General features: G+C 40.1%; 1 protein-coding gene across 1 annotated transcript in view; it reads right to left on the bottom strand.

Annotated features, from left to right (window-relative positions):
* LOC122556831 (lysine-specific demethylase 3B-like) overlaps positions 1–12,451 on the bottom strand; it is a 132,166-nt gene that overhangs the window by 36,174 nt on the left and 83,541 nt on the right. Inside the window, exons 15-16 of the mRNA XM_087995075.1 lie at positions 2,856–3,008; positions 793–900 (exon numbers count right to left, since the gene is read on the bottom strand). Coding sequence (XP_087851201.1) covers positions 793–900; positions 2,856–3,008 — 261 coding nt within the window. The remainder of the gene's footprint in view (positions 1–792; positions 901–2,855; positions 3,009–12,451) is intronic.

The following is a 12,451-nucleotide window of genomic DNA, read 5'->3' as shown; positions in this document are numbered from 1 at the left end:
TATAAATAGCAGCACTTTACTTATGCCATAACTATTTAACCTAACTCTCCCGAGCAGTGATTTGTATTTCAGGACAAGAAATCTCTGCAATCGAAGAATTTTCTACCAATTGGACCTGCAGATAGTTTTGTATTTAAATTTGCAAATGTTACTGCACCCACTAAAGAAATTATTTATATTATATTAGTAAGTACTTATCCAGATATTATGTGCATACTCTTTACCATCTCAAATTTTGAATGTACAGTCAAAGAAACCCTCAGAAAATAGTAGCTTTGGCAGACAGAAAAAAAGTCTTCAAGCATTTATTTTCTGCCCACTGTTCCCAACTTAAGACAGTGGGCAAAAGAATGCACAAATGCAACTGTATAATTTCTAATTATTAGCAGAAGTAGGTTTAGAAATATGACAGAGCTGACTAGGAACCCACAAGCAGTTATTCATTAATGAAATACAAAATGTTTAAACAAAACCAAAAACATCAAAGATGCTAGTGTGCGAGTGCTCCAGTTGGCCAGTTTTAGCAATACAGACTTGTGTCTATGGTGTCACACATGGCAAATTTCTAATCTCAAGTTGACACCTATCTTACCAAATGAAAGTGAAATGGAGAGGTTGCTTGTAGCCAGGTTATGCAGCAATGAAAGGGACTTAGAACTGATTTATTATGTGATGCAAAATGTTAATAGCATCATAAAAATATATTTATGGAAAAATGTAAGCTTCTGAATAAGTCTCTTTTTAATGTCTGAAGGAAAAGTAGTTTTATGAATTGATGGATCATATACTAACCAGTGCTAGGAATAATTTGCGTTGGCATTAGATTCTCTGGCTCATGGGTCTGTCCCTTAGCACACTTCAACCAAGAGAAAACCTCATCTTCGAGAGTGTCATCATCCACTGAAAGGAAAAATACAAAATAAATTGGACATCACGCACCAAAAGGAGCATAGAATAATGCAATTGTTTATTTATTGCTACAGATTGCATTTATAATCAAGATGCTGCATTCGCATTTCTCAACTTCTCTGGCATTCCCACCATGGCCGGGTGGTTAATCTCGAAACAAATTTATCACAGCCAAAATATTGCTCTTCAATGTCTAATCATCCATGCATACAAGGATAACACATTTTATCAGCTTTTGTACAGTCTGCAGTTCTTAGATATTCTCACTGTCATATGGTAGAATTACATCCATACTCCTCCAGGTGACTTTAGTTATTTGCTCATACTAACTTCTGGGATTTCTGCTGCACCTTTTTGGTTAAATTTGCCGTAGACTTGCCAAATAGAGCATTTGGTTTCAGTAATAACCAACAATAACCTGGAGATTATGCCCTGAAATGCATCCTTGAAAAATGGTTTAGTTAATTTCACTTCACTGATCTCGCATTTGTCCATAACAATGTCACATATTTTTACCTCCTCAATCTATTCTAAATTTTTATATTTGGTTTACCCATTTCAAATTACTTTGGAAACATAACTTGTTTGGCGGATACTACAAAAAATTTCATTTATAAATGAGTTTTGCCCATTGTGAACAACAATGGCCTCAGCACCATACCTTGTGACACCTGCAAAGCTTACAAATCTCATTCAAAATTACCACCGGCCTGTGTGCAATTTTCGGTCCATATATTTCAAATGTCAAACGTTTTGCTGGCATATGAATAGATAAAACCATCTATAGGCTTTACTTTCATTCAAGGCAAAAGTGAGGACTGCAGATGCTGGAGATTAGAGTCGAGAGCGTGGTGCTGGAAAAGCACAGTGGGTCAGGCAGCATCCGAGGAGCAGGAAAATCGACGTTTTGGGCTAGAGACTTTCATTTGCTTTCAATCAAGTTCTACAGCCCAGTGATCATCTCAGAAATGACCATGTTGCTTATTTTGTCATTGTTAACTCTTCACAAACACACATTTGTACTTGCACTCAAACTACTATGTCCCAAAGACACCAGTTTTTAACAGCTTCCCCTTCTCTCTGGATCTTTTTAGCAAAGTCGTATGAATCAGAAGGCAAGTACTGTCGCAAGGAGTGCCAAACAAAATCTAATACAGCGCTACAAAAAGCAATATTAGGACAGCTTCATGCATGATGTAGGTTCAAGGAGCAGCTTAAAGGAAAGATTGAGTGAGTAAAGAGGTTTTGGGAGGTAGTTCCAGCGTTTAGGGCTAGGTAAGGAGTAAATGTAGGGGTATGGGTGGGTTGTGCTTCGGCGGGGCAGTGTGGACTTGGTGGGCCAAGGGCCTGTTTCCACACTGTAAGTAATCTAATCTAATCTAATCTAATCTAATCTAATCTAATCTAATCTAATCTAATCACACCAGGGATATAAGTCTCTCTTCAGTAACTAGTGGAATCTCCAAAACAGACCATGCACATCATTAGATCTTGATTACCATACCCTCAGTTCAAGGTCGTTCTAAACTGGCTTAACTGGAACAATTTCTTATGTGCCTGTTTAGTCACACTGTCAATATCAAATTTCTGTTCAGGCAATCTGGATTAACTTCGTAAAAAACAACCCATTGCTTCAGTGTCACTCTCAACTATCCTTTTGCAGGTCAAAAGCCTCTTACTAGCACAACTTTATTATACTCAATTTACATTTTAGTTAATTCTGAAAACAAGCTTTTTACCAAGGGCAAGATACACAATGGCTAAGATATCCGCCATTTCGCAGTTAGTAATAATGCTGTGCCCTTCTTTTCTGTACACGTGCATGGTAGTTATTAAGTCAATCACACATTTTTGCAAAAAATATAACTGTGTCTAAAAACAGGTACTATTTTATCACACTAATCCTTCCAATTTAACAAGTTTTTGTATTCACATCCTTTCCATACCTTGTGGTGGTCGCCCCTTCCTCATCCTGTAGCAATCGAGACACACACCAAAACCGCATTTCCTACACACCCAGTGGATGTTAAAGAGAGTTGTTTCACATGCATCACACATCTCACGAATACCCCGTACAGCTCGCTTCCATGCCAGTTGTTCTACAAGCAACAAAAATAAAATATAGCCAATCACACAACAGGATATTAAATAAGGCATTTACGAGACTCACAAAAATGTTTATCAATTTAAATAAGGAGAATTAACATTGAAATATTGCCAAAATTTGTATTTCAGACATTTAAATCATTCACAAATACAGATGAACAGATGTCTAAATCAAAGCATAACGCAGTGCATTGCATCAAATAGATACTGGATATCTTCAATTTTAGAAGAGCTTCATAGTTATGTACAAACATACCACAACCATTCGGCATTGTGATTGCAAAGACAGATTATTTTAAATTGGTCAGGAAAGACTGAGGCTGTATGTTAAGTTTGCATAATGGTAAAACCAGGTTAGATATCCCATAGCAAGGTAGACATAAAGAACAAGATGTTTATTTCTGCAGTCTATGCAAATTTGATGCGAATCTGTGAAAGCAAAACCTATTTTTTTTTGGTTGGGGCACCGGTCATAACGTATAAAACTGGGCAAAAAGATAACCCAAATGTGGTCAACATCCAGATTTTTATCACTTGTGAATAATCTTGGAGATTTTTATTTTTATTGCCTGCCAGGAAATTGACAATAACTTTTGGCATATGACCCTTTTCGTAAATCATGACACCAGAGCATTATGACTGTATGAGATAAGATGAATGGACAGGTTGATCTTTTCCTGTTGTTCATCTCTTGAACGTTTATATCATGCTGTATGTGCCGCCTTAAAATTCCAGATTCCTTTCGATTCCTTGCAAAACTGGAGTCAATGAGAATCCGGTGATACCTCTGCTGGCTGGATTCATACCTGGCGCATCGGAAGATGATTATAGCAGTTGGAGACAGTCATTTCATTTCTGTATTGCTGTAGGAGATCCTCAACTAGGTTCAACCATCTTCAGCTGCTTCATCAATCCCCTTCCCTCCATTATAAGGTCAGAAATGGGGACAGTCACTGATAATTAAACAATGTTCAGCACTATTCACGACTCCTCTGACAGTGAAGTAGTCCATGTCCAAATGAGGCAAGACCTGGACAATATCCAATTTTGGGCTGACAAGTGGCAAGTAACACTTGTGCCACACAATGACCATCATTGATAATGATTCTCCTTGATATTCAATGGTATAACCTGTACTGAACTCCCCCACAATCAACATCCAGGGGGTTACTACTGATCAGGAGCTCAACTGGACTTGCCATATAAATAGAATGGCTCGAAGAGCAGGTCAGTGACTAGGAATGCTGCAGTGAGTAACCCCCCAAAGCCTAAAAGGCACAAGTCAGGAGTCTGATGGAATAGTTTCTATATGCCTGGATGCACATAGCTCCAACAACACTCAAGAAGCTTGAAACCAACCCAGGCCAAAGCAACCTGCTTGATTGGCACTGCATCCACAAATATTCACGACCACTGCCATCTGGAAGAACAAGGGCAGCAGATACATGGGAACACCACAAACTGCAAGTTCCTCTCCAAGCCACACATTGTCCTGGCATGAAATATATTGCCATTCCTTCAAGGCCACTGGGTCAAAACTCCTGGAATTCTCTCCTTAATGGCATTATCTACCTACAGCACATGAACTGCAGAGATTCAAGACGGCAGTTCAGTAGCATCTTCACAAGGGGAACTCAGGATGGGCAATTATGCTGGTCCAGTCAGCAATACCCACATCTCATGAACTAATAATTGAAAGTATCCATACAATAGTTAAGGCTTTTGAGGGAACACCACATGGCAACATTAATACAGAAGGGCATGTGCAATCAAAGCAACAGAAATTGTCACTTCACAATTACATCTGCAAAACATCACGGAGGCCAGTTAACAAATACTTTTGGAGAGGATTCAAATTAATTTAGCAGGGATGGGAACTATAAATAGTTGAAACCAGAAATGACATTAGAGGACAGAGAAATAAATAGTAATAAAATAAGAACATCCAAAAACTGCAGGTACCTGATTAAGGAAATCACAGAGGTAGTGAAGTAAGTACCAAACAGTATGTATGTCAATGTCCATTGTATAACTGGTGAGTCAAGGTGCATTCTGATATGCAATTATGATATGGCCACACTAAGGCTGGGAAGAGTTCATAATATTCCTAACTATCAAATGTGCTAGAAAGATGGAGAAGGGAAAAAAGGATGGACCGTTCCAGTATTAATTCAGGTTGCTGCTACAGTTCTATGTAGAAAGGATAGCCGACCATCTTCCAATGACCACCGCAACAGATTTGGCCAGTGGTAACATTATTAAAGATAGGATTGTCTACTTACCTGTCAGTTATTTATCTTGTCCAGATGCTTCCATTCTAGGAAAGCGTCTCAAATGTACTCAGCAATAAGGACACTGGAGGCCAGCACTGCACTGCTCCCACCCTCTTTTACGGCAATAACTACTGCATTCCAATAAATAAAATGTTTGATGATTTCAAGGCTACTCTGACAGCTACTAAGAGAAATGGGTAAGCTAGCAGGCTGACAGAGGGGGCAGGATGGCAAGTGGATGGGGGAAAAATGGGTGCGGGGGGCAGAGTGACAGGTAAATGGGTGAGAAAACGAGGTGTTGGAGGTCTTAAAAAGCAAAGGTGCATAAATCTCCAGGACCTGATTAAGATCATTGCAAAAAGTTAGGGAAGAAATTATGGGGTACCTAGCAGTGATATTTGTATCATCTACAGCCACAGGTGAGGTGCCAGACGACTGGAGGGTGGCTAATGTGCCTTTATTTAAGAAAGGCTGTAAGGAGAAGCCTGGGAAACTACAGACTGGTGAATTTGATATCAGTGTTGGTTAAGTTGTTGGAGGAGATTCTGAGAGATAGAATTGCATGAATCGGACAAGCAATGACTGATTAGGGATAGGGATGGTGTGTGGGAAATCATGCCTCTCAAACTTGATTGAATTTTTTGAGGGCGGAACCAAAAGTACTGATGGGGGCAGAGTGATATATGTTGTCTACATGGACTTCAGTATGGCCTTTGACAAGATTCCACATGACAGATTAGTTAGCAAAGTTAGATCACATGGGATTCATGGTGGTGGTGAGTGGGTTAATACCAGTTTTTTAGCGAGCAAGCTTTCTATCTTTTCCTGATTCAAATGCTGGCGACCTTCTTTTGGTCGGTGTCAGGCACCATCTACTTCTCTTAGCAGTTGACACACCCAAGACTATTACTGCATAGTCAGTGCATTAGACTTCTGGGAGACCCCACAGTGTGCATCTTAAGGGTATAGAAACATCTGGGTCAGTTTGAGATGGTTCTATGATTGAATCTATTTGGCTTGCTTTGAGAAGTATCCGTTTTATTCATTTGCAATTTATTCTTTCATCGAACACCAAAGTGTGACAAATAGCAAAATGATTAAAAAGCCTTGGCACATTTCAAAAGGTATGTAAAATGAAAGTTATCTTGAATTCCTTTTAACATGAATGGAGAAAAACATAGTGCTAAGAGCACAGGAGGAATTCCTGACACATACGGATAACTTTTATGATAAAGATGTTTCCAGTCCAACAAGGAACAAAAGATCTGACTTTGAGATCAAAATGGAGGATAGTGTTCATGGTGTGAAGTTGCTGAATTGAACGTGGAGTCCTGAAGAAGACTAAGTGTCTATGTGGAAAATGATGTACTAATCTTCCAGCTCGCATTAAACTTCATTGGAACACTATAGCAGAACACTAGGGCAGAAATATGGGCTTGAAGGCAGGATGGTGCATGAACGGTAAGGAATGGGAGGTTTGGTGTCATTCTTGTGGAGGCGCTCTGGAAAGGCAGTCACTGTCTGTATTTAGTCTCACGAATGAGGACACAGCCATATTGTGAGCAGCAAATATGGCAGACTAGATTGAAAGAAAATCGACGTCATTTCCATCATCTCAATCAGGGTGCCACCACAAAACACAGCCTTCCTCCCTTTTGCTATTAGAATTCCAGGTAAACAGTGATTTACTTCTACTTACCTCTCCCCTACCATTATAAACATTTGTCTTTTGTTCTGGGCGCCAATCATATTTATTTCACTTGTTCCTCCTCCTTCCATTTTTTTCCGAACAAAGGAACACTGTTTTTCCAGCCTTCTTCAGTTCTGAAGATAAGTCACATTGGACTTGAAATGTTAGCCGCCTTTTGCTCTCCATAGATGCTGCCAGAGTTTCTCCAGCATTGTTTTTATTCCAGAACACCACCTTATAGATTTGAGTGGTCTTTTTAATATAAAACAATACAGCATAGCACAGGCCCTTCAGCCCTCGATGTTGTGCCAACCTTTTATCCTACTCTAAGATCAAACTCTTATGTTTTATTATCATCCGTGTGCCTATTTGTTTAAATGTCCCTAATGTGATTTCAGTTTTAAAATAAAAAACAGAAAACAAAAAAAAAGGATTGCTTGCAAAATGATCAAACTACAGGAAGATATTATGTGAATACATCTCTCCTTCTGCTAGTTTCTCCCCCTCGGCCAGTGGTGTTATATTAAATTCTGATATCAGGAGGTAACGCTAGGATCAATTCTGAGTTCACTTCAGCAGTTGTACCAGCCACTGCATACAGTTGTCAACACATCTGCACCCAATATAAGTGGTGCACACCATGCTTAAGCATTTAATTTTTATGATCAGATATACTTTGTAAGTCATATGTTCTTTGCTGCTGTATTTCCTTTTTAAAAATCACAGTCAGATCCAATAAACACTTGCCGATGTCTAATAACATTACTTTCAGAAGGGTGAACCTCCACTGTTGCATTGATCTGTCAGTCCTTCCATACTAAATGGTGCTGCTATCCTGCTTTGACTCTACTACCTTGATTCAGTGGAAGCCCCAAACTGCCTTACGATCTTTGTCCTAACTTTGAAGAGTTGGATAGTGAGAGTTTCCAAAGCACATTGTTGCAGTTACACTGTTGCAAGCTATTTCGTTAATATTTTGTATTTCTACACGTCACCACAGCACCACTATTTTATCACATGGTACATGAAATGTTTTAATATGGCTGTTATGTATTGAAAATGTGAGTTTTGGAGATCCAAGATGGCGGCGACCCAGCAAGTCTGAGTCTTCAGTGCTCCTCCCAAGACTTGGGTAAAGTGGGTCACCCACCCCCACCACACTTAGCAAATCATTTATAATAGCTGTTTAATTTAATTAGTTGTTTAATATTAAATTTAAACAATCTAATCTTTAGTAAAAATGACTAAAGGGAAGGGAGCCCGCAGCTCTCAACAAGCAGGAACCCCTCCCCCACCCTCTCCAGCTGCAGCTGAGGCATCCACAGGCGCACCGGGGGACTTACCTCCGGTGACAAGCCTTGTAGAAATGATCTCCAAACTGGGGGCGAAGATCGACGCTTTCATCAAAGAATCCCGAAGTCGATGGGATTCACTCTCGGCTGCGCTGCAAGAAATCGAGCGCCGAGTCGGAGGGGCGGAGTTAAAGGCCGCGACCTCCGAAACTACAGCTCAATCAGCCGTGGATCAGGTCCGGACTCTCGAACAGCGAGTCCGGACCTTAGAGAATCACATTGACGACCTCGATAATCGAGGTCATCGAAAAAATATTCGTTTGCTGGGCCTTCCCGAACGGGAAGAGGAAGGCCAGCTTACAGTGTTTCTCGAGCAGTGGCTGCCACAGCTTTTAAATCTGGCAGCTGGATCAGGCCAGGTAAGGGTAGAATGGGCCTACCGGGTCGCAATACGCGGGCCAGGCTCGAACCAGCGCCCATGCCCGGTCCTGTTCCGGCTGCAGAGCTATAAGGAGAGGCAGATACTCCTAGAAACCTCTAGAAATCTTGGAAAAGACCCCCAAGCTATGATCTATAAAGGATCCAAGATCATGTTATTCCAGGACTTTTCCCCAGCTCTGGTCCGAAAGAGGACGGCATTCGACGAGGCGAAGAAGCATTTAAGGGACTTAAATATTCAGTACTCCTTGCGCTACCCAGCGACGCTACGCTTTAACCATGAAGGATCCGTATATAACTTCGGATCGCCAGAAAAGGCTAAGGAATTCTTGGACTCTCTTAGATAAACTGTAAGACATAATGGATGTTGGTTTGCCTTTCCCCTCCGCTTTGGTTTATCTCACCCCCTTTTTTTTTTCTCTTATCTTACTGTTTAATATTATCATGAGGGTGGGGAGAGGGATTTGATTTTCTCCCCCCCTTGAGGTTGTTTTCTTTTATTATTTTATGTATATATGTGGGATGTATGTATATGTATGTATATATATATATATTGGGGGGGTTGGTTAATGTTGGGGGGGGGGGGGGGAGGTGGTTACCTTATTCAATTTTACCTCTGTCTTTAGGAGCGGGGTTGTTTCTCCCTTGTTATTTTGTATTACTATATTTATATTTAATTATTATTTGTTGAGATTGTAATTTTATAGTTATATGTTTATATATGGTATTAACATTATCAAATATATTCAGGTATTGGTGTGGGTAGGGTGCTCACTGTTAACTCTAACTTTGTATTCTATCTGAATTCTCCTCATTTTATTGAGGAGCGCCTGGGTCAAGGGTGGGGCATTGGTTGGGAGAGGATATGATGGACTTTTGGAGAGGAAGTGACACCCCCTGGGAACAAGGGGGAAAATCTCCATTTAAATACGTTTTATGTTTTTTTTATTTAGAAATAGTTTTTTTATTGTATTGTTGTGAGTGTATTAGAGAGGCTTTATTTTTGTAAATTTTATATGCTCTATGCTTGGGATGTTCTGGATAGGGTTTCCCCTCCCGAGCCGTCTCGGATTTGCCCAGATGATTATGGTTGATCAGTCGGTTAAGTGGTGCACCTGGAATGTCAAGGGGAGTAATTCGCCAGTCAAAAGGAAGAAAATATTATCAAATCTTAAGAAGGAAGGAGTTGATATAGCTCTCCTACAGGAGACACACCTGTCGGATAAAGAACACTTGAAATTACAACAGGGTGGATTTGATCAGGCCTTTTTTTCTTCTTTTAGCTCAAAAAACAGGGGAGTTGTTATTCCTGTTCGGAAGAATTTCCCTTTCAAAATCCTAAAGCAGATAAAAGACGAATCTGGATGATATATTTTGATTAAAGCCCTCATAAATGGAGAGGAATATGGGATTTTAAATTTGTACTGCCCCCCGGCACACCCCTTTAAATTTATAACGGAAGCCTTTTCAAAATTGATGGCTTTTGGTGCCCATCATACAATTATAGGGGGAGACTTTAATTGTATTATGGATCCGGAAATAGATAGGATTCCCAAGAGTACTGCAGGAGTATCTCCCAGATCTAGACAATTGATGGATCTGAACAAAGAATTAGGATTAGTAGATGTATGGAGATGTCTTCATCCACAGGGCAGAGATTTTTCTTTCTACTCCAATCCACATAAATGTCATACCAGAATTGATATGTTTTTTGCCCCTCGATTTTTTTTAAATTCCATGTCATCCTGTAAAATAGGTAATATAGCAATTTCCGACCACGCTGCTGTATATATGGAAACTAAGGCGAGGAACAATGGGACATCCCCTCGGCATTGGCGTATGGACCCCTTCCTAATGAAAGATAGTAAATTTGTAAAGTACTTCTCTCAAGAATTTAAAACTTTTTTAGAAATTAATTCAGGTACAGCTAGCAACCCATCAATGATGTGGGAGACCATCAAAGCTTACACGCGAGGTTTGATCATCTCCTACTCAGCGACCCAGAAGAAATTGAAGGGAGAACAACAGCGTCTGCTTGAAGCTCGCTTAAAAGCAGCAGAAACAGCATACACTTCTATTACTAAATTGCAAAGGATTACGGCTCTTAGGACAGCTCTAAACACTATGCTTACTCAAACGGCTAAGAGGGAAATATTATTTGCAAAACAAAGGTTATATGAATATGGCGACAAACCGGGTAGATACTTAGCATTTCTTGCAAAGAAAAAAAAGGCCCCTCAGACTATTACGTCTATCAAGGAAAGTACGGGTATTTTGACTCATGATCATAAAAAGATTAATGCGATCTTTAGAGAATTTTATTCTGAGTTATATGAATCACAGAATTGTGAAGATAGGATGAGGAGGATGCAGTCATTTTTAAAAAATTTGACCTTTCCAGGCCTAACTCCGGAACAGGTATCGGTCCTAAATGCTCCTCTAACAATCCAAGAAATACTTGATGCAATTAGGCAACTTCAGAGCGGTAAGGCGCCGGGCCCAGATGGTTTTCAAGCTGAATTCTATAAAGAATTTACAGAAATATTGGCTGGTCCACTTATGGACATGTATAACTATGCATATAGTCAGGGCTGTTTCCCGCCTTCGCTGAAAGAGGCAAATATCTCTCTTATCCTTAAAATAGGAAAGGATCCAGAAGATTGTTCATCATATAGACCAATATCCTTGCTAAATGTAGATTTTAAAATCCTTTCTAAAACGTTAGCACTGAGACTAGAAAGGGTACTGCCACATATTATAAAGGAGGATCAGACGGGGTTTATTAAGGGCCGAGGATCATCCAATAATATTAGAAGGGTTTTGAATATGATTCATCAGGGAAAGATACCAGGAGTAGTAGTTTCATTAGACGCGGAAAAGGCATTTGATAGGGTTGAATGGTCATATTTGTATTACACATTGGAAAGGTTTGGCGTTGGACAGGTGTTTACCAAATGGGTCTCAACATTGTATAATGATCCCAAAGCAGTTGTGGTTACCAATGGATTAGGTTCAGATAGCTTCAGTGTGGGTAGGGGCTGCTGTCAGGGATGTCCCCTCTCGCCATTGTTATTTATGCTAATAATTGAACCACTAGCAGAAGCTATACGAGCTGATCCTGATATAACAGCCCCGAGGATTGGTACAGGTAAACATAAAATTACCCTTTATGCAGATGATGTTCTTCTATTCCTCAGTAATCCTCTGATATCCGTACCTCGCCTAATCCAAGTTATTAATACATTTAGCGCATTCTCAGGTTATAAAATTAATTTTTCAAAATCGGAGGCTATGCCAATGGGTGGCCTTGCTATGACACCCCACTTAGTGGACGGATCCCTTTTTCCCTCTCCTTGGTCCCTGGAGGGCTTCTTATATTTAGGCATTTTTATTACTCCAGTATTTGGTCAGTTATATAAGGCTAATTTTGTGCATTTACTGGAAAGGATAAGGCAGGATCTCCAGCGATGGGGAGACCTTCCAATTTCCTGGTTGGGTAGAATAGCACTAATCAAAATGAATGTCCTGCCCCGTCTCCTATATCCTATGAGAATGCTTCCGGTGATGCTGCCGAGGACGGCTCTACGTAAATTATATGGCTGGCTGGGTTCCTTTATCTGGAATCATAGACGGCCCCTCATTTAGCTGAAGAAGCTACAGCTTCCACAGACAAGGGGAGGATTGGACTTCCCAGACTTTAGGAAATATCAGTTAAGTTCCCTATTAAGTTACATAGCTGATTG

Source organism: Chiloscyllium plagiosum, unplaced genomic scaffold (assembly GCF_037043375.1).
Source record: "Chiloscyllium plagiosum isolate Xiang-an unplaced genomic scaffold, Cpla_swu_hap1 HiC_scaffold_16, whole genome shotgun sequence".
NCBI classification, from domain to species: Eukaryota; Metazoa; Chordata; class Chondrichthyes; order Orectolobiformes; family Hemiscylliidae; genus Chiloscyllium; species Chiloscyllium plagiosum.
The sequence above is the reverse complement of the archived record's forward strand: the minus strand, read 5'-3'. Positions and strand labels throughout refer to the sequence as shown.